A 23,108-nucleotide genomic window follows, 5' to 3' on the forward strand; every position below is an offset into this window, starting at 1 on the left:
AGAGCTCAGAATGGCCAGTGACAGATAGCTCTGCCTTCAACAAAGGAAATCTAGACCAGACCATGGGATCTGGCCAGGAGCTGGCCCTGGGGGACATCGGAGCAGTTTCCAAAGAGTGCTGGGAAGAGAAGCCGGACTGCAAGGCTGAGGAGGCAGTAGGTGCTGCAGAAGCCAGACAAATTTTACTCCCCTCCGAGCCACGACAGGCGACTCCGGGAGGGGGAACAATCAGGTGAAGTCAGGTCTTGTTGTTAACATGCAGTGATCGGGGTCCACTTAAAGGCAAGGGGTCACACATTTTTGGGAAGTGAGAAGTCAAACCAGCTGTCACCAAAATACCCCACCACGGCCAATGCCAGGGAGTGTAAACGTGGGACAAAGCATGCTAACATCTGTTGTGAAGTGAATGAAGGCCAGAAGGGCAGTGCTTGGTAGGAACTTTTTCCTGAGAGATGTCTGCTAACCCCAGCCATAAGGTAGACAGATCTGGAATCGGGGAGTATGGTGAAGTATTAAAGCAAATTGATTTAGAAGCTACCGGTGAAAGAAAAGCAGATAAAGGGCAGAGACATGAAGAGGAAAGAGGAAACTATTTTCAAGAGCTCACGAGTTCAAAAAGCATGAGGAAACCAGAAAGAAGACAGGACGGTCAGTGCAGGGCATAGAGCTGCAAAGAACAAAGAATCCTGTTACCTGGCCAGAGGCCTGGCAGTGAAAATGGGCCTGAAATGGGAAAGCAGTCAGGCACAGGGTTTGGCGGGGGGGGGGGGGGGGGGGGGGGCGGTAAACAGTGAGCAGTGGCCCAAAGAAGAGTCATTTTGGAAGGAAGCATGAGTAGAACCACAGGGAAGCAGCAGGGTTTTGTTTTTGTTTTGTTTTATTTTGTTTTTGTGGGGCGTGGTGGGGATCATCAGCTCAGGGGCTCGGCCTGAAGAAGCCCAGTGGTGCTCAAACCCCAAAGAGACAGGGAGCCATCCTGCTTAAGCGGGGGTGGGGGGGGGTGGCAGGCAGGGGCCAACAAGGCAGGCTGGGAACCCAAGGAAAGCAGCACCCAGGAAGACAATGAAAAATAGTGCCGCGAGCAATTTCTTTCAACAACCATTTGCTGAGCAGGCTCTTTGCACCAGGCACTGGTTATAGGCTCTACCTGCTCTCCAGGAGAGTACCTTCCGGTAGGAGGCAAAGCCAAAGCACAACTTAACCTATAACAGAGGGGACTGGTGGTCCAGAGTGGAAAAAGATGTAAAAAGGAAGTGCTCTGAGGGGTTCAGTGTTGATGTGTGCCAGAGAAATGCAATAAAGAGGTATATATGCACACTCAAGCACAATACAAGGTTTACTTTCCTCCAGGAAGTGAAAAAGAGAGGTTGTATGCTGTGGGCTTGGGGTTTGGTGCGATCTGAAGAAGTCAATAAATCCACTAGATGGCTATTTTTTTTTATATATCGTCACTTTTATAGTTTTATAATGAGACACAGATATATTTCAGATTCTATATTTATATCATTTCAATTCCATTTGTCCGTATGCCGAGAAAGATCAATAACATGCCCTGTTAGGGGGGAAAAAAACCATGAAAAGGCATTTACCTGCATGGGGAGCACATCCTAAGGATGGTCCTGAGGGGCCCGCCTGCCCTCAACACAGGGAGCACTGCCTGACTGAAACCATGTGTGCTTCTGAAATACTGCTGAAGCCGTTTTGAAAACGGTTTCAATAGTATTCACCTTGGAGGGATTGTTTTGAATACTTTGTATGCAATTTTGTAACATAATCTCTTTTCTGATTATAAAAGTAGGGCACTCATTGTAGAAAAGTTGGGAGGAAAGTATAAAGATTTTTTTTTATGTCATCTCAAAATGCCATTTGTGAACTGGGGCATACCTCTATCTACCTACCTACCATCTATAATATAATATAATATAATACAAATGTTTATAATTAAATATTTATTATATTTATTACTATAAATAAGTATTTTATATAGATATAAATGCATAAATAGGGAGTGTGATCTGCCTCAATTCACAAATGGTATTTTTATGTATATTATATGACATATATTAAATTATTACATATTATTAAATTATATATATTATATATTATTATATAATATATATAATATTATATACACTCCTAATAGGAAATCTTGATATAATATATATATCATATATATATATATATATATATTTCCTATATATATTATGATCATATATATATATATATATATATATATATACATATATATATATATGATATAAACTCCTGATAGGAAATCTTGTACATCTTCAACCAAATCAACCAATCATCCCCATGCATTGATCTCATGGAATGAAAGTGGCATATTATTACTTGGAGTTGACTTCAGCAAAAGCTGTGAGCCAGGGAAAGTTTGTTTCTAGGTAATAATCCCACCCCCACCTAATGTTAGGCAGAATTCTTAAGATGACTCCCATGATGTCCACCCCCCGATGTTACTTCCTGTATAATCTTCTGTCCTTAAGTGTGGATGAGACCTGTGACTTCCCTCTAGTCAATCGAATACGGCAAAGGTAATGGGTGTCACTCAAGATTAAGTTACGTCATATAAGGCTCCATCTCAGCAGATGGGAGCAAGCAGTTTCCCTGATGGCCCTGAGCAAGCAGATAGCCATGCTGTGGACAGCCTCCGGAGAGGGTCACATGGCAGGGAACTGCAAGTGCAGGGAGACCTGAAGGTGGCCATCAGCAAAAAGACAGCCACAAGGAAATGAATTCTGCCAACACGCTGACTGACCTTGGAAGCTGATTCCTTCCCAGTCGAGTCTCCAGATGAAAACACAGCCTGGCCGACGTCCTGATTGCAGCCTTTGAGACTGAGCAGAGAACCTAGCCGCTCCATGCCCAGACCCCTGATTCATGGCAACAGTGAGGTAATAAATATGCATGTCGTTTTGAGCTGCTGACTCTGTGGTAATTTGTTACACAGCAGTAGAAAACTAACACACCAGTGCCCCAACCAGGCCTGCACTTTCAGCTCGTTGGCCCATGTGAACCTTGCCCTTCTCTAACCATATTTGTATCAGAATGGAAATGGAAGCTTCTAGTGCCTTTTTCATCCTGATTTCCTCATTAATTCCCACCAGGTGGATCGCACCAGACTGGCCTGGAACGCCCCATGCATATAACTGTTACTGGTTTGAATTTTTGTTCACCCTATTCCTTCCAACCCAGAATCCCTCCCTTCTGCCTCTGTGCCCCTTCCATGAAACCTTCCGAACTTCCAGACCACTAGACCATTGGTTTCATTGCCCTCTTTATTTGCATTGCTTGTTTGTCTCTGGTTCAAATGCTGCCATGGCGCCTCTTCTGAAATCTTATTTTTTTCTGAAAATGTTATTGAATGTGTATGCATGTACTATATATGTATACGTGTGCGTGTGTGCGTATATATGTATTACATTACAAAGCACATATGAATTGTAAGCTCATTGAAGCTCAGGACTCCATGTTATGCATAGCATACTGCTGGGATCACACCTCCATATTTAAAAGTTGTTACACCAAGTAGTCAGCCGAGCACGGTTGGCCCTCCACTGAGCCTCTCCATGGAACCAGACTTGAGAATATCCCTCAGTGTTACCCTAATTCTAGCAAGCTGCACTTTCCTTTACTGGAAGTCAAATATAATGCCATCTAGCCCAATTATTTCAAAGATTAAATAAATCCAACGTGGGTGCCCGGCACATCGTAGGTGCTCAATAAGTGAGAGTTGAATCAGAACCTAGGGTGGGAGACCTCCCATGTGTAAAGGCTGTAGCAGGCACAACCATGGGTAGAATTATCACAGGCAGGCCAATACTTGAAAAGCTCAATGAAACTGAAGAAGCTTGTAGATACAAAAGGCCAGTTTAGGTAACCGTGTTTGTTCCAAGCTTTGGTTTTCTTTCTAAGTAGATATATGTGGAATGCAAGGCCAGCAACTGCCTTACAAATACTGATCAAGAGTGGGGAGGCATCGAAAGGAATGCGAGTAGGTCTTGCCAGGAAAGAAGTTTGCTGCTTCTGAAATGTTTTGGTCTTAGCCACTGGCAGGATTGATCGATTGCAGTTAGCAGAGCGTTTTCTGTGCAGCCTGTCCAAGCATCTGCTTCTGTAGTGCTGCGCAACTGTTGCTCAAATTCACTCTTCCTTTCGAGCCATCGTGTTTGAAGAGCAAGAGAATATCCATCCAAACCACCCTAAGTATCCTAACGGCTTCCAAGTCATTTAAAGGAGGGTCCTTAACATCTCCCCTCACTTACCCCCCCGCTTGGGTTCAAACTTCAACTCCCAGGGTTCGCCCAAGTCCCGCCCCTTGCCCTGTCATCTAATGAATATGCAAATACAACATAATTGGCAGCCAATGGCGTGGTTTCTGGTCACATGGTGCCCATGGTAGGTGAGCGGACAGAAGTTGTGTGTCGGTGAACAGAGACAGCTCTCAGTCTGGGGCGAGCGCTTGAGTGAGCGTGGACGGATGCTTGGGCAGTAGTCCCTGCGGCGGCGGCGGCGGCGGCGGCAGTAGTGGTGGCAGGGGAGGGGAAAGGGGGAGGGCCCCGAGGGCTACACACGCTCCCACTTTCAAGTTCCCTTGGAGGGAGAGGAGGTGGGGCTGCAGAAAGAGGAGGCCAGGAGCAGTTCCATCCGTCCCGTCCCGTCTCCCCCTTTTCCTCTTGCTCCTTGCACCCTGCGTCTGCGAGAGTTGAGGGTTCGGGTGGCAGTCCGCGGCAGTGAGGGCAAGAGGGCCAGGAGAGTGGGCAGCGGAGCCAGGGGTGCGGGGGAAGATGCCCATCCTGCTGTTCCTCATAGACACGTCCGCCTCTATGAACCAGCGCACTGACCTGGGCACCTCCTATTTGGACATTGCCAAAGGCGCTGTGGAGTTATTCTTGAAGGTAAAGGGAGGGGAGGGGAGAGCTGGGGAGAGCTCCCGAGGGATGGGGGTGGTGGTGGATCTAGGTGCTTCTGTAACGTCTGTATCGCCCCCTCCTCCCTCCTTCCCTTCGCGGCCCCCTCCGTCATCCCTCGTCCCGCAGCTGCGCGCCCGGGACCCGGCCAGCCGCGGAGACAGGTACATGCTGGTCACCTACGACGAACCCCCGTACTGCATCAAGGTAAAGGGGCCACCGAGGGAGTGGGCGGGCGGGAAGTGGGAGCCAGGCTCCCCGGGGCTGCCGCCCCTGCCCCCGCCCGAGGCGGTGCTGCGGCGCCCGGCGGGGCGCGCGGGCCCGGCGGGCGGGGAGGGGGGGGGCGCGCGGAAGGCGGGCGGAGCGGCGGCGGCGCCCGGCGCCGGGGCCGGGGGACGCCGGAGGGGCGGCCCCGGGACGAACTGCGCGGAGGCCGAGCCGGCGGCGGCGCCGACCGCAGCGGCCTCGGAACATGGCGGACATTTTGCTTTTGTATGAGCCAGAGAGGGAGACTGAGGGCGCTGCTGAGATGGAAAGGAGGGAGGGGAGGGAGGGGAGGGGAAGGAAGACCCGACACCGGGAGGGAGGTTGCGGGATGGGCCCGCCCCCTCGGGGCGCACCGGGAGCGGCGGCGGCGGCGGCCCCGGGGCCGAGCGGGCTGGGCGACTCCGCCCCGAGGTGCTGCGGGCCCGGCGCGCGGGCTCTCCCGGCGCCGGCTCCTCCTCCTCCCGGCCCAGCCTCCTCCCCCTCCCCCATCCTCTGCCCGCCCCTCCCCTCCCCCCCCCCCGCGCCTCCCCCTTCTTCCTCCCGCTCCCCTCCCCTTCCTGCTGAGAGCGTGGCAGAGCCAGCCGCCGGCCTTCGGAGTGGAGCCGGAGCCCGTGCACGTCTGTGGTCTCTACCCCGCCCCACCCGATGGCAGATCAGCCCGCGGAGCTAGCCTCCCCCACCCTAGACCCGGAGAAACTTCTCATTTCTCCCCCTGGATCGGTCCGCTCCAGCCCGCTCTCGGGCACCTTAGCGACTGTTAGTGTTTCCTTGCAGACTCCGCCGAAGCCGCGACGGGCTGGGGCGGGGACGTGCGGATCGGAACTCACTGGGGGCCCGAGCTTTTTAAGGACCTGGCCTACCTATTTACATCCTAAATTAGGTTGCTGTTAGCCACGCAGGGATTTGTCCGGGGAGAAGAAAGGAAGGAAGGGGGAGGACTCGACTGCGCGAGGCTGCGGTAGTCCAATTCGATGATTCGATCCACGGGATTCTGACCTACAGGCGAAAAGTAGGGAGGATTTAACCTCCGTGGGGTAGTTAATTCCTGTTCCTAATGGTGAGGAGATAAAGAACTGCCTTGCCTGCAGTGGCCCGATAAACTAGAACTCAGACTGTTAAGTCAACCTGCATGAGAGTCCTGCTTGCATGTTGAAATTTCAAAAATATATTACCATAATCCTTGACGTCTTTTGCTAGACGCCTTCTTTTTCTCAGAATTATCTTAATTGTGCTGGGGAGCTGCAGTCGGGACATGTTGTAATCCGTTTCAGCCGAGGGACGTGTTTAAAAGAATGGAACCTACCAAACTGAAGAGTTGGCCAGAGAGAGCGTGCCTTCAGAAATAAGGCCAAAGGGAGGCTTTAAATTTGTAACTCGTAGCTTGGGTTCACAGTTTGATTATTAGGTTCCCCTTCAAAGTGTTCTGGTTTGGGGGCTTTGTTTTCAGTTTGTGATTTATCTGTGTTAAAAACTGCAGCAAGTAGACCGCTTCCAAAATGCCACAAGCTTTTAAAAAATGTCAGTTTCCCAAAAGGGTGTGACCATTTTTTTTCCACATAGAAAAGCAGATGTTTGTACGTCCTAAGTCTGAAAGTCTACACCCTTTGAGTACTAATACAGATAAGAACCCACCATTTGTAGGGTGGCCATTTGAAATTCTCCTTAATTTGAACGAGGAAAAAGGATAAGCCACAAAGCCGTGTGGCTTTTTTTTCTGTAAAGGATAACTTACTTAACATTTTTCTGAAATGCCAAGACTTGCCATTTAAAAGTGGTGTTGTTGTTGTTTTTGGTCTAGAAACATTTCGTGGCAATATTTACAGAATCTTTGGAAAGGAAAAAGAAAGTCTCACCTTCCCACCCCATCCCACAGTGCCCCCCCCCCCCCAACAACCATGGTGACATCTTTTTACCTAGCATCTTTATCATGGTATATACATGTTACTTTATGTCCTGCTTTTCCCGCCTGTTTTGTCCCATGAATTATCCTGGGTTGCCACATAGTCTTCATACTTAAAATTTTTAGTGGCTGTGTAACTTATCCATGGTATTTTAGAGGCTCCAGATAGTTCTATGAACAGAGGGGGAAAGTTGGACTTTGTTTTTAGTGGAAATTTCATCTCTCAGCTCTCTTAATCCTGCCATGTTATATATCACATTTTTTCCCCTTTAGAAAAAAAGCATCCTTCCAAGTTGAATTTGATCTTTCTTTTCTTCTGTAGATGGGATAGGAGAAGGCACCCTGTGTAATACTTTTAATTAACGATCATTAGTTAGCTTATGATTTAGCCTTGATGCTTTTCAAAGGTTTGCTCAGGTTTTTCATTTTAATCTCACATGATACTTACATGCGCTAGAAAATGGTTACTGGTTAGTTATCTTAATGATGTCCTCGTCATGTTGCTGTCCGTACCTGGATCACTAACGATGTACATCTTTGGTAGCATTTTCTTTTTCTGGGTCTCCTCAGCCAGTCCTCTGCCTCCCCCACCCCGCCCCTCAGCATGTGGTAACTATTTGTTCTTTGGCTTTTAGGATCTAGGCATTTGGGAAGGCCTGAAATTTTAGAACATCTGGTGACTTTTTCTTAAAAGTCAGTTGAGTCTTTCATTAGCTAATAGCTGGGAGCCAGAAAGGTCTGTTTTCTGTCACACCGATTATCAAATTGGTCTTTCTTTGATTGTCAGCAGGCATCTTGGTCCCTACTCAAAACTTCACTCTCCGTTAAGAGTCTGGGTCCCTTCAGCCAAGTGATGTTACATAGGGCTTTGCTGGTAGCTTATTTGTCTGCAGAATAGTGTGAACTGTATTTCTCAATTGCTCTCCAGTTGGAGGGTCATTGTTTATCTCTTCTCAAAATAACTACTTATTTCTCAGGTCTTGGTTATATCCAGCTCCAAACACTGCCGAACGAATTTTGTGTGTGTGTGTGTGTGTGTGTGTGTGCGCGCTACTGGAAGATTCAGGGCTGTTGGTGGTGTAAACAGGCATGAGTTGTGCATTTGGGAGGGTTTTTTTTTTTTTTTTTCTAATAGGCGTGGAACTCTTCCCAGTATATCCACTTACAGGCTCTGACAATAAATCTTGTCAAAAGTTACAGTGACTGGAATTTTTCTCTGATGTATACTGTTGTGTACATGAATATAGTATTTCACGTAGGGCTTAGTGGATTCTTACTACACTTAGGGATGGCTATGTGCTCTTTTAAAATTCGTCATACCTGTTACTTGCAGTCTGGCGTGGATGGAATTCGGTTTGATTTGGGGACCGTATAGAAAGTATGTGGAATGCAAGCATTTTGTGCTACATCTGTTTCAAGCTTTGCTTTGTAGACACGTTTTATACATAGTGTCACAAAGCTTAACACTGCTTTCATACAACGGTATCTACACAGCTGGGATGAAACCCTGTTTAATAGTTTAAAATTTCGAGTATATCCATATAAGACTAATACATGATTTAAAAAAGTGGGCTTTAGGGGCATCTGGGTGGCTTAGTTGGTTAAGGGTCTGACTTCAGCTCAGGTCGTGATCTCTGGGTTCGTGGGTTCGAGCCCCGTGTCGGGCTCTGTGCTGACAGCTCAGAGCCTGGAGCCCGCTTCGGATTCTGTGTTTCCCCTCTGTCTCTGCCCCTCCTCCACCCACTCCCTGTCTCTCTCTCTCAAAAAAAATAAATAAACAGTAAAAAAAATTTTTTTAAAGTGGGCTTTGTTTTGCATACTAGTTCCTAATAGTTTTGGCTGAGGTTCCGCTGCCTTGTGTGTGTTGTTTTGCCATGAATCACAATTTCCTTTTATTCAGTGAAAGATAGCTGAGGTAAGCCTGTGGGTACTACCAGCTCCCAGCAAATTGAGGGCACCAAGAAGAAAGTGAACCATGAGACTGGGGAACATAATAAATATTCAAAATAGTTTGAAGTGACTTTCTTAAAATGATATCTTTTTTATTGAAGGAAATGCTTTTTTAATATAAACCTGAGTCACTTTTCTAGAAATAGCTGAAACACATGTATAGATAGTGGGCAGAAGTGTTTTTTTTTAATATATAAATAGGAAGAGATGTTTCAAAGAACTAGCCCAAGTCTGTAATTTGAAAACATAGAGCATTTGAAAAAGTGAAACTTTCCCTTGAGTGTTGCTTTTTTTCACATCCTGTAGCTAGTTGTGTTTACTGGTATCTGTATGCCTTTATCAACATGTATCAGCAAAGGCAGTATTTTGGCTTACAGATTTAGGAAGTAAACTTGGGCTTTTTAAACAATTTTTCTTTTACATTTATTTATTTTTGAGAGACAGAGAGAGACAGAGTGCGAGCAGGGGAGGGGCAGAGAGAGAGGGAGACACAGAATCCGAAGCAGGCTCCAGGCTCTGAGCTGTCATCACAGAGCCCGACGCGGGGCTCGAACCCATGAACCGTGAGATCATGACCTGAGCCGAAGTCAGACGCTTAACCGACTGAGCCACCCAGGCGCCCCTAAACTTGGGCTTTTTAAATGACCTGTGTTCCCAGCATTTATTGGTATTTTAACGAACGCATAACTTTTTCATATGCCCACAAGTGTATTTTATGGGCCTTATTTGGACAGAAGAGTGACCTTTAGGGGAGCCTTTCACTGTGGTTGGAAGCTAAGGAAGTGCTTTTGGGTGAAACAGTAGCCACACGGCCTATGAGAGTAGAGGGTGCACTCTACACGCAAAATGCCACAAAGGCGGTGCATTGACTTTTGTGATGAATTGTGTCTCCCCTGACCTAGCTTCCTTTTCACCTTCCTCGCTGGCCCCTCAAAGCATGCGATGATCGTTATTTTGAAATTAGAAAAGGGAGGAGAACCATTAACAAAATGAAAAGGCAACCTACTGAATGGGAGAAAATATTTGCCCATCACGTATGTACCTGATAGAGGTCAATATCCAAAATCTGTAAAGAACTCCTCCAACGCAGTAGCAAAATACCAATCTGATTTACAAATGGGCAGAGGATCTGAATAGACGTTTTTTCCAAAGAAGACCTAGAGATGGCCAACAGGTGCATGAAAAGATGCTCAAGGTCATTAAACGTCAAGGAAATGCAAATCAAGACCACAATGAGGTCTCACCTCATGCGAGTTAGAATGACTGTCTTCAAAAAGATAAGAGATAGCAGGTGTTGGCGAGGATGTGGAGAAAAGGGCATCCTTGTGTGCTATGGGTGGGAATGCAAACTGGTGCAGCCACTCTGGAAAAGTGTGGAGGGTCCTCAAAAAATTAAAAATAGAACTACCCTATGCTCCAGCAATTCTGCTTCTGGGTATTTATCTCAAAATAAAAACACTGATTCAAAAAGATACCTGCACCCCCAGGCCCCTGGGTTTATCGCAGCATTATTTACAATAGCTAAGATATGGAAACAACATCAGTGTCCATTGATGGATAAATGGATGAAGAAATAGTGATACCTATATTATCCAGCTGCACAAAAGAAGCAGATCTTGCCATTTGCAAACCATGGATCATGCTAAGTGACGTAAGTCAGACAGAGGAAGACAAATACTATCTGATCTCCCTTATATGTGGGATCTAAACAAAAAACGAAAACGACACACAAGCTCACAGGTACAGAAAACAGATCGGCGGTTGCCAGAGGCGGGAAGTGGGAGGTGGGCAGAATTGACTGAAGGGCTCAAAAGGTACAACCTTCCAGTTATAAAATAAATAAGTCATGGGGATTTTTTTTGGTAATGTATGGCATGGTGATGATAGTTAAAATACTGTGTTGCATATTTGAAAGTTGCTAAGGGAGTAAATCTTAAAAGTTCTCATCATAGGAAAAAAAGAAAACCGTTTTGTGGCTACACATGGCAGTGGATGTTAACCAGGCTTAATGTGGTGATCGTTCCGCAATATATACAAATACCACATCCGTATGTTGTATACGTGAAACTAATATAACAATATGTCAGTTATACACACATACCTACGAAGTCAATGCTTACAGACTTTCGTCCAACCTATGATTTAAATGTAGTTTACCAGAAAGAATTTTAAGAGTGAGGTACCGTTGAGTGGTAGCACTTTTTTCCCTTAGGCCAGGAATTAGAACTTTAGTGAAGAGCCTATACAAATAACCCTTCATCACTCATATATGTCACTCTATCCGAACCTCTGCTGGTTGTTTTGCAGTGAATAAAATATTTCTTCAAAAAAAAAAAAAAAACAAGCAAAGTTTTCGATAAAAGACTAGATCTCTGGCCAGGGGAGTAAGTGCTGTCTCCAGACTGGGCACCCGCTGCCAGGTGATGGGGAGTTCTGGCAGAATTGCAGAGTCCTGTGTGTTCTGTACCCCCAAATCTCTCCTCTAGCCATTCATTCTTACCTGCTTCTCCCTTGTTTCACTCTTGGTCCTTCCTCACCTGGACTGCTTTTGCAACAGCCACTCCACTGGTTTCCCTGCTTCTGATCTGGTCTTGCCCCTCACTGATTCCTCCCCCTCATTGCCACCGGATTGGTCGTTATTTTTTCTTTAAGTTTATTTCATTTTGAGAGAGAGAGAGCGCGAGAGGGGCAGAGAGAGAGAGAGAGAGAGAGAGAGAGAGAGAGAGAAAACCCCAGGCAGGCTCCACGATGTCAGTACAGAGGCGAACTCCGGGCTCAAACTCACGGACCCTGAGCTCATGACCTGAGCTGAAATCAAGAGGCAGATGCTCAGCCAACTGAGCCATCCAGGTGCCCCTAAATCGGTCATTCTTAAAAGTAAAATAAAGTCACCCCCCTCCTAAAATCCTTCAGTGGTTCCCCCAGTACATTTCAGAGTAAAAGCCAGACTCCTCCAAGGCTTCCATGACCCTAGCTCACCTTCTCAACTGTGTCTTTCCACTCCTTTCCCTTCTCCTGGACCTCAGCCTCTGGCCACAGCGAGAAGGCTGTCTTCCCCAGACTTACTATGCCTCTTGCTTCTGTGCCATCGCATATGTTGTTCCCTGTGCCGGGGACACACTTGTTGACCTGACGCGCCTCAACTCTTGGTCCTACATTCTCAAAAGTCATTCTGCCTCTGCCCCACCCATACTCCCAGCAGTGTGACCACTCCCACTGTGATCCCCTGACACTGTCCAGACCTTCACTATAGCAATTAGCGTGTCATGTGGTGATTCCCGGTGTTCATGTTGGCCTCCCTAATGTGAGTTCTTTCAAGGGCACATACTTGAACTTCTATCTGAACCCTGAGCACTTAAGGGAGTGCCTAGATTTTAGCAGGTACTCAGTAAGTAGACAAAAAGTAATGTAGCAGAATTGTATTTTTTACAAGACCAATGTATATGCATCCCCTTTCTCTGTTGAAGTATAACTGATATACTGAAACACAGCAATCTTAACAACTCAATGCATTTTTACACCTTTATACGTTCATGTAACCTCCACCCCAGACCAAGATACAGAACATTTCCGTCAACTCAGAAAATGCTTCTTCCTGTGATCCCTTCCTTCCTGCAGGTAACTGTTGGTCTGACCTTTGTCACCACTGTGGTGATATGATCAAAATGGTGTTTCCTGAAGAGAAGTCTGCCAGTGGATTGCTACTGTAGCGGTCTAGCTGTTCATTTGCCATATGTTCACTGAGCACCCTCTCTGGACCAGGTCTGTTACAGGGGCCTATGACATAGGCCAGAAAGTCCTGGCCCAGGGAGAGACCAGCAGAGTAAAAGACGCAGTCCTAGTCATCAAAGTTCTTGAGAATGGACATTGGAAAAAGGTGACTGGAAAAAGTGGATTCAGGTGTGGGGTGTGTGAAGAACAGTGGACTCTTTTTTTTTTTTTTAAGTTTGCTTATTTATTTTGAAAGAGAGAGACAGAGCACAAGCGGGGGAGGGTCAGAGAGAAGGAGAGAGAGAATCCCAAGCAGGCTCCACACCGTCAACGCAGAGCCCGATGTGGGGCTTGGACTCTTGAACTGTGAGATCCTGACCTGAGCTGAGATCAGGAGTCAGACGCTTAACTGTCTGTGCCACCCAGGCGCCCGAAGAACGGTGGGCTCTTAACCAACACATTGGAAGTGAGGGAGGAGGGTGGGCAGGACACAGCAGTGTGAATTCAGTTCATCCAGTCAGGATTGTAACTAGCCGAGGCGAGACCACAAAAGGGCTTTGAAACCTCTGAGCTAGAGTTTGTACGTTTTTCCTGGGATGAAGAGCTTGCTGTCTGTACATTTGTTTGCTTATTCGCAGTGGCCTGCATTGAGGTGGGCTAGGGAGTGGGCAGAAGGAAAGGGGGAGGCGACCCCCAAAATGGAGTTGCAATTGCCTCGTTTTGCATCAGTGCTGATCGCGTGAGAGCTTTTGGCCTGGAGGTTGGGATCAGGGTGGACGGGATGGCAGAAGGGCAGGGCGCATGTCAGGCCAGGGCAGATACTGTCCTCCGTTTGCCTGTGCTTCGAGAAGATAATCAGAACGGCTCATGAGACAGGGTTCGTAGGTGCACGGAGTGGTCAAACATGGCTACAGTTCCCACGACTCGGGGAGAGATGCGCTTCCCAGAGAAAGGCAGGGTCGAAGGACCCTCTGTATGGGGGGAGCGACAGGTATGAAGGCGGGACCCCACTGGCTTAAGTTCTTAAATGAAGAATTCGTTGTAAACATGGCCTCTGGTTCCCTTTCACCGAGAGTGTAAATGAGAGATCCAGGCAGTCCCTTCGTGTGAGTGCTTTCTGTGAGCTGGACCACGCTATCTCCTGCATACGATGTTCTAAATGGTGATTAGGTTCCCAGACCTTCCTCCCCAGGAAAGCCTTCTTAACCCTTAATGTCAGTTAGCCAGAGAACTATTGTGTTTGTTATTGTTTCCACGGGGGAAATGGATTTGGGTTTCCAAGGCGATTTGTGAAAAACACATCCTTCCCCCTTCTTTTTCACAACTCAGGGATGGTGGGGGCGGGGGGGCGACATTATAAAGGCTCCAGCGATGAGGGTGAAGGGCTGAGGTGTTGGTGAGAGTAGGCACAGCTCTTCAAATATACCATTCATGTTTTAGATTGGCTGTATTTACCCTGTTAAGAACAGTACCCACTGGCCACATGTGGTTTTTGAGCACTTGAAAGGTGACTTGTCTGAATCGAGATGTGCTGTAACTGTGGGACGCCTGGGTGACTCAGTCAATTAAGCGTCCACTTCGGCTCAGGTCACGATCTCACGGTACCTGAATTGGAGCCCCGCGTGGGGCTCTGTGCTGGCAGCTCGGAGCCTGGAGCCTGCTTCGGGTTCTGTGTCTCCCTCTCTCTCTCTCTGCCCCTCCCCAGCTCGCGCTCTGTCTCTCTCTCTCTCTCTCCCTCTCTCTCAAAAATAAACATTAAAAATGAAAAAAAAAAAAAAGATGTGCTCTAAATGTAATTTAAACACTTGATTTTGAAAACTCGGTACAAAAATGTATAAAACATCTCATTAACCACTTTTAGATCAATTACAAATTTAAGCAACCATACTTTTTATATATTGGGTTAAATGAAATATACTATCAATTTCACCTACCTCAGTTTTTAAAAATGTGGCTACTTAAAAATACAAAATGACATATGTGGCATGCACTATGCTTCCGTTGGACAGCGGTGTTAGTTTCTATTCTTTCTTAAGATATTTCTGACTTTCGCATCCTAGAAATTACTTGCCAAGGAAGTTCCTTTCTCTTCAAGTTCTGTTTAAAATTAACACCATAATGGACTCATTTGTGTATGAAAGGTTATCATACAGTTCAGAGTTGATGGGTTGATAACCCTTGGCCCTGGGGCAAAATATGAAAGCATCCCATTCTTGTTTGTATTGAAAGCCAGTTTGGTGATCTAACTGGTTGGGTTAGAAGTGTTTTCCTAGGCTAAGTACAATAGAATATATGTGTGAACTCCTAATGTAAATGCGGGAATTCAGAATTCTGTTGGTAATGTGTGCTCGCCAGTGGCTCGAAATGTTCCATGCTTTTAGTGTTATTAGAAATATGTGACATAGCCCTCATTTGACTTAGAGAGCTCCTTGGCCCAAGAATTCTTAGGAACAGTATTCATCAATAAAAGTAGGATAAAGGATAAATTCTCTAGCTTGGCATAGTACAAAACCTAAGAAACAAAGGGAGGTTTGTATCACTGCTCTTATTGAAGACTTTCTGGATGTTCCCTAGCAAGCCCTTGTCTTATATCATGGGATGTCATCAGTAGCATTGAAAGGGGGGGGGTGGGAGTGGGTCCAGGTTCACACGATGGGAGAACTCCCATGATTATTACTTTCTCTAACCTCAGTCCTCCTAATGGGGGTTACAGAAGTGACCACGTTATTTTTTGTTAGTGTGATGACTTCCATTTAAGGAAGAAAAAGCAATGTTTAATCCTGAGTCTGGACAAAAGTACTGAATGGCACGTATTTTGCATGTAACAGTTCATAGATGGTTTGGGGTCCTTCTAAAACCCTCCCTTGTAGTCGAAGGTGTTATCCGACTTTTACAGATAGGATTGGACATATAACTACTTTCTTGTAATAATGAACAAGAATACAAAAGCTTTCTAATAACAGCAGCTGACATTTATTGAGTAATGCTTATGCACCGGGCAATGTGCCAGTGAATATAAGGTACTTATTTTATTTATCTTCCCAACCAGCCTAAGTCAGAGGTACTGTTATTATCCCCATTTAACGGATAAGGAAACCGGGGCCCAGAGAGGTTAAGTAACACAGCCAAATAGTGACCCGGGTCTGTCTCTATTCCAGAGGCTTCGGTAATGAGCCGCTTTACTTTTCCTATCAGTCACGGGAGAACATTCCTTTTAATAACTTCTCGCTTGGATTTTCTCGTCATGATATATGTCCTGGAGCCGTGTTATTTAGACAGAACTGTCATGCTCTTACTTACGGTTGTTTTTGGTATAGCAGTGCTTGGCACGATAGCAAGCCCTCACTGACTGAACATTATTACTGCCAGAGTCACTAGTTCTATTTTTTTCTGACGATTTCTAGGCGAGTATCACAGTGCATTCGTTTGTGAAACAGTTTGGCTTTTGATGGGCCACAGTTCTGCCCCTACCCTGGCAGCGTGTGGAGTTGGTGGGGATTGAGACTGGTTAGTGTGTCCATGTCGGGGGTGGAGTTTGAGGACGGTTCGCCTGGGCTGAGTAGACCCTATAGGAGAAGCAGTAGGCTTGAAAAAGCAGCAGGGTAGTCTTTGGCCTTCGAGTGGCTGCCAGGATCTGATTTGGCCACTTTGACTTTATCAATCTCCTGACAAATGTGTTTCTGGTAAGGAAAAGAAAGACATTCGGGATACTTCACAGTAACCGTTGCTTTCTTCCAAGCCACAACCTGTGGGGAGGCAGAGCGGCTTGGAAAAGGCTGGAAGGCACCATAAGCACCTTTACGGAGTTTTATGTATCAGCCTGTGCCTTTACCTGATGGTACCATTCTCATTGCCTCCACATCTCCCAGTCTCCCCAAGTCCCCGACCCCTTCCGGAGCCAGATACCTATTTCTCCTTCCTGCTTAGTTAAGCTGGGAAGGGTGGATTTCCGAGAAGGAACAGCGATGCCGCCCACTCAGCCACTGGGGTCCTAACCAGAGAAAAGGTATATGAAGGCTTTTGTACTGATGTGCCAGATGTTGGGAGAAAAAGTGGGGGTTCTGTTGCTTAAACCATGTGCTCCTGATTATATGAGTCGTTAATGGCAGTTGTTTTTTTTTTGTTTTGTTTTGTTGTTGTTGTTGTTATTTATATCCTGCCCCATAGGTCAAATAGTTCAGTAAACTTAGTACCAAGAGCCACATTTTGGACTTGAATGCGAGTGAACCAAAGGCAGAACGCATTTATGTTTGTGCAAGAAAGGAACAGTATGAATAAGAAAGGGCTGAGTTACTAATGTTTATTCTCTTTGCCCTTGACTGCCTTGTTCGTGGTCTCAAGTATTCCTTCCACACCGATGGCTCCCCATCTTCAGTTTCTTACCCAGGCACCTGTAGCTGACTACAGGGCATCTCCACTTGGCTGTCTGTCCTGCCATCAGCTCATAGTGACCATGTCAAGAAGACCCTGTGGTTCTAAACCTATCCCCTTTCCCATATTTCCCAGCTTTTAGTCACCCAGGGTTGAAAGCAAGGCATTATTTACCTTTGACCCTGTCCTTCCATTTCTTCTGAGATCTGTCCATCATCCCTGGGAAATGCTTCTTACATACGTTCCTTCGTCACAATTTCTGCTGCCATCACCTGAGTCCAGATCCTGAAATTTGGTTCTTTGACCACTGTTAACAACCTTCGACTTGGTTCTCCAAAGTACCCCCCAAATTCCTACTCTTCCCACACCAACCGCCAAGTTTCTAAAAAAGATGGTTTCGACCCCTGTCCCCGCAACCAAGCCTCCAAAGACTCCCTAGGCCTATGGATGCCATCCTGAGCCCTCTGCAATCTGCTCCATGAGTGCATAGAAACTTATTCCCCGTCATCTGCCCACGGGAGTTCCCTGCATCAGCCAGACCTGTCTCTTCCACCCCCTGAGTTGGTCTCCCTTAGAGCATCAGTGAACCAAAAGAAGGAGGGAGATACAGAGAGCTAAAGGGGGGGAGGCAGGGAGGGAGGAGTGAACTGGCAGCATTCCAGTGAGGGTGTGACTTGAGGGGGAGGATGTGACCAAAGGTGCTTTATTATAATGAAGAAAAGTTGCAAAAGGAAGAGGGAAGAGGCTGGAGTATGACCTTTAGAGGTTGATTAGTCTGAACTAGACCAATAGGTTGTGATTTAAATTGGCCTGAAGTTGCCCGGAGGCACGGTTTAATCTGGAGCCCCATCTCTCTTTGCATTTGTCTGTGCCAAAGGGAGCCCGCATAACTAGACAGTAGACTGCAGGTTCCAGGGGAAAAAAGCTAGGCTTTCATACAGCCATGGCATTGGGAAGTGGGGGGCCCTCCTGTTTTATTTCTTATGGAAGAATGCTGAAGATGTGCGGGGCAAAGCTGTCCATGTTTCTTAAAAGCTTACTTGTAACCTCCATTTCATAGTGATGTTTTCAAGCTGTGTGTTAGAAGTCTGTTTAAATCTAGGTACTTTTACAAAAATCAGGTTTTAAAAAATGGTCATGGTACATCCTGTCTGGTAGATCACCCCACGCACTGTCGTGTACGTGTGCCAAGGGGTGTCACTTCAACTCTTAGCCACAGTCTGCCACTGATTAGACAGATACATGACCCTGGGCAAGTAAGTCACTTACCTTTTATGTGGTCCATTTTCTTATCTATAAAATGAAGGGATTAGATTAGGTTATTTCCAGTGTTCTTTCCAAAAAAAGTATAGGCGAGAACGGTATAACTGAAAGGCAGGAAGGCGAATAATTGAGGTATGGATTTCAGGGCGATTTCAAACTTGCTTTTTAAATTTTAGAAAACGGTTCCTGGCCATGCTTACTGTGCTTTCTTGGACACTTACTCATTATGTTGATGAATGTCACTCCGTTTTCATTGGTAAACGGGACTCCATCTCATTGGTGTCATTTCTGTTTGCCGATAACAGTTCAATGATCAAGACAGATTCCTGGCAATGGTTACCTCTCAAGAGGGTGGCCCTGGGAGTTTGGGGAAGGTATTGACTGGCCTCCTATTTCTGTTGGAATTTTTAACATTGAATGTATGTTACTTGCATAATGTAAAAAACTGCTCATAGGGACACTTGGGTGGCTCAGTTGGTTGAGCAGCCGACTTCAGCTCAGATCATGATCTCATTCATGGTTTGTGAGTTCGAGTCCCACATCAGGCTCTCTGCTGTAAGCGCAGAGCCTGCTTCAGATCCTTGGTTCCCCCCTCTCTCTGCTCCTCCCCCACTCATGCTCTATTTCAAAAATAAACATTTAAAAAACTGCTCATGGGGCGCTTGGGTGGCTCAGTCAGTTGAGCGACTGACTTCAGCTTAGGTCATGATCTCAACCTCCATGGGTTCAAGCCCTGCATTAGGCTCTATGCTGACAGCTCAGAGCCTGGAGCCTGCTTCGGATTCTGTGTCTCCCTCTCTCTCTGCCCCCCTCCCCTGCTCACGCTCTGTCTCTCTGTCTCTCTCTCTCTCTCTCTCTCAAAAATAAACATTAAAAAAATAAAAATAAAACAAAATTTTTAAATGGTCATAAATTTTTTTGAGAAAATAATTTTTAAAAATTGGAAGAAAGAGATGCCATGTAATACTTTGGAAAGTAATGAATGGCCCTTCTGCGGCCTCCTCTGTTCAGTTCTTTCTGCAGTGTTTGGGTGGCTCTCACTCCTGTCCTTGCGTTGTTCCAAGGCCATCTTTGCTCATTTTTATTTTGTGTATGTGTTCATAAAAATGTCTCCTATCTGGGGGCGCCTAGGTGGCTCAGTCGGTGAAGCGTCCGACTTCAGCTCAGGTCATGATCACGAGGTCCGTGAGTTCAAGCTCTGTGCTGACAGCTCAGGTCCTGGAGCCTGCTTCAGATTCTATGTCCCCCCCTCTCTCTCTGTCCTCCCCCACTTGCACTCTGTCTCTCTCTCTCTCAAAAATAAACATTAAAAAAATTTTTTTAAATAAATAAAAATAAAATGTCTCCTATCCGAACCCAAAGTCTCAACAATTGAGCATGTGATCTGCACAATAGCTTTTTTTTTTCCTGATAATAGGTCAATAGCCACAGTTGAAATGGTCTGAGAGTGAGAGAGGAAACATTTAACACTGTATCTGACCGAGTTTGGCCAAGTCTTTGCTACTCTAAGATATTTTTCTTTCACTAACAATATAATTGACTCTTGGACAAAGGAGAAAAGTTTCTAAGATGTGGCTTCTATCTCATAATTTCTTCCTGATTCTCTGGGGCAAGAGAAATTTTGAAAACTCAAAAATGCATTTTGCATATATTTTAGACTTACCTCTAGGATTGTTTATCCCCTTAAAAAATCCCTTATACTAGGTATTCTAGAGACCCATGATGCAAAATCGTGAACTCTGTGTCGGTAGACTCAAACTGTGGATCATTTCTTTGCCCAGTTTACTTAAAAATAGGTGCTCATGATGTGGGCCTTCAGCCATCTGCTGGAAAAACAATCCTGCAGGCCATAGACTGTCAAATACATTTCTGCAGTGTAGTATGGGGGTCTATTTCTTTTTTTTTTAATGTTCTTTTTTTAATTTGTTTTTAAAATTTTCATCCAAGTTAGTTGGCATCTAGTGCAACAATGATTTTAGGAGTAGATTCCTTAATGCCCCTCACCCATTTAGCCCATCCCCCCTCCCACAGCCCCTCCAGCGACCCTCTGTTTGTTCTCCATATTTATGAGTCTCTTCTGTGCTGTCCCCCTCCCTGTTTGTATATTATTTTTGCTTCCCTTTCCTTGTGTTCATCTGTTGTGTGTCTTAAAGGCCTCATATGAGTGAAGTCATATGATATTTGTCTTTCTCTGACTAATTTTGCTTAGCATAATGCTAGGGAGTCAATTTCCTAAGAGTGTCTTTTAAAAACTAGGAGAGTCAAGTAAGCTAGAATTCTTTTGCATGGTCTTGACTGGTATTATTTCAGTTGTCTCCGGGAGAGAACTGATGCAATCAAATCAAATGGACTTTGAGGCTTTTAGCAAGTTCAGGACACCAAGCGCCCCTGGGGAAGTAGCTTAGACAAGAAGGAATCCAAGAGAACTGGATGGTCTTAAGTAATTTTATAAGAAGAAGCTGTGTCCGTGCACATCAAACACAGAATCCTAGATAGCCCCTGTCGAACCTGGAAGCGTATCGGTACCTTGAGCCAAGGGAGAAAAACCACAAAAAAGTGCTAGCAGTCCAAATTGCTGGAGTTTTTTTTTTTTTTTTTTTAATGTTTTATTTATTTTTGAGACAGAGAGAGCATGAATGGGGGAGGGGCAGAGAGAGAGGGAGACACAGATACGGAAACAGGCTCCAGGCTCTGAGCCATCAGCCCAGAGCCTGACGCGGGGCTCGAACTCCCGGACCGCGAGATCGTGACCTGGCTGAAGTCGGACGCCAACCGACTGCGCCACCCAGGCGCCCCATTGCTGGAGTTTTAAGGGGGAAAACCGTTGTGTCAGGGTCAGAAAATGCAATGCCGGAAGGAAGTTTTAAAAGATAGGAGAAGCAAGACAGTTCTGTTCTTTCACCGATACAGCGTCTTCCTAATGTGTGCGTTCATCATGTTAGCACCCTCCTTTGTAGGTGTGCTGCAGGTAAGCACAATTGAGAAAGATGCTTGAACATTTTAAGATGATTCAGCTGTCACAGTGTTCTGTTTACGTAGGAGGCCAAGTAAACCGTGTCTCCTCTCTGTCCGAATTAGGGTCTGTTTCAGTCGTGAGGAGAAAACTCCAGAAGCTTTTCAAGCTTTAACTCACACGGATATTCCGTATAAGGCTCGAGGGAAAAGTCATGTGTCTCCTTGGGAGGCGGACTTGATTGGAAAAGCAGGGCTTCTTCCTTCCCATGTCATTCTGTCTCGCTGGTCCGGTTACCAATGCAAGGACGATATGCCGTGACAAAGTCGATAGAATGTCGGGTTGCAGAAGAAAGTGAGTTGGTTGAAAAATGCTGTTGAAGTCGATTTAGTCAGGTTGTCTGAGTTGTTGCAGAACCAGTTCCCCGCCCCCATCCCCAACTTGTGGAGAACAGATGGAAAAAGGAAAATAGTTTATCTTTCAACAAGAGAAATGGTGGCCCTGCTAAATTTAAACTCTTTGGCTTTAACTTGCGACATCTGGGAAAATACTCAAATCCGTTAATCATCTAGTTTGTAATCACCTCGAAGAAGAGCCCAAGGTCCAGGATAGTCCCCTCTGTATGGGACTCTGAAGGGCAAATGTTGCCAGCCTGATTTCATTTCCTTGAATAAAAGATTTTTTTAAACAAGTCTTGTCAAGGAGAGGGAAGCAACTTGTATTTTCTCTCCCTGGATCCCAGGAAGACTTGGGCGGAGCTTTTCAGGGGAGCATCCAAATGGGCTTTCGGGCGTGTGTGCCCAGAATGGGTCAGTGCGGTGGCTCAGCACCGAGTCAGAGGGACAGAGAGAGAGCCTGGCATGTGACAACCTATAATATAGAAGGACTATTTGTGCTCTTTGAAAAGATTCACTGTAATTCCCTTTCACACCCAGCACAGAGCCCAACGCAGGGCTCGAACTCGCGACCCTGAGATCAAGACCTGAGCTGAGATCAAGAGTTGGATGCTTAACCGACTGAGCCACCCAGGCACCCCTTCATTTATTTCTCGATTTGCAAGTTATTCCATTCATGTCATTTTTAAGGGGCACTTCTCTTGTGGAAAGTTAGATGTAGCTGCCCTAAATATGTTCCTCCGTTACCTTAGATGAGGAGATTCGTAGCGTGTTCCTTAGATTTGCACATGACACTAAGCCTAACAAGGTCATTTGTATTTTGGAATTGGATTACAAGTGACCTCTAGAGATGGGAGCAGGGCCTTAATAAGGTTGCAGAGGATAGTAGGACATATTTCTTTTAGGCTTTGCCCTTCCAAGGAAAGGAGTGCAGATTCTCTCCTTTCTGTGGTGATGTGAGTGGACGATAAATGGCTAGTCGCTAGTCTGGAGCTGGGACAGAACCCAAGGCACTGGTAGACTGAAAAGCCCATACTTCTTCTGTTGGCATTCAAAGACGTTTTCAGTTGCCAGTACACATTTCAACCAGGCCCGAACTAACGTACTGATTCAGATGTGAGTTGTTTTCTCTCTGTAAGTCAGATTTATATAAAGGTATGGAATTACAAGATACAAAAACCCAAAGGGACCTTCCAGTTGGTTTTTCAACCTTTTCGTTGCTTAGATGAGACAACAGCCCCAGTAAGGGATAAACGACTTACTCTGGACCAGTTGCTTTGCTAGTTGGCTATAGCCACGAATGGACCAGGGTCTTCCAAGTCCTAGGTCACTGCCCCCCACACGCAACTGGTCTGCATTTAGACATGAGG

At 45.9% G+C, this 23,108-nt stretch overlaps 1 protein-coding gene across 12 annotated transcripts in view; it reads left to right on the plus strand.

The window, feature by feature from the left end:
* The first annotated feature begins 4,421 nt into the window (after window positions 1–4,421).
* Window positions 4,422–23,108, plus strand: part of INTS6L (integrator complex subunit 6 like) — a 56,419-nt gene continuing 37,732 nt past the window's right edge. For 2 of the 12 annotated variants that reach the window (XR_007148871.1, XR_007148870.1), the window contains exons 1-2: window positions 4,522–4,916; window positions 5,058–5,135. Coding sequence is in view for 8 of the 12 variants with exons in the window: in XM_047843407.1 (XP_047699363.1) it covers window positions 4,806–4,916; window positions 5,058–5,135 (189 nt within the window). In the remaining 4 variants the exon portion in view is untranslated. Of the gene's footprint in view, window positions 4,485–4,508; window positions 4,917–5,057; window positions 5,136–23,108 lie in introns of those variants that run through there. The other 10 variants (XM_047843402.1, XM_047843404.1, XR_007148867.1 and 7 more) reach the window with 7 other exon arrangements.

Source organism: Prionailurus viverrinus, chromosome X, assembly GCF_022837055.1.
Source record: "Prionailurus viverrinus isolate Anna chromosome X, UM_Priviv_1.0, whole genome shotgun sequence".
NCBI lineage: Eukaryota > Metazoa > Chordata > Mammalia > Carnivora > Felidae > Prionailurus > Prionailurus viverrinus.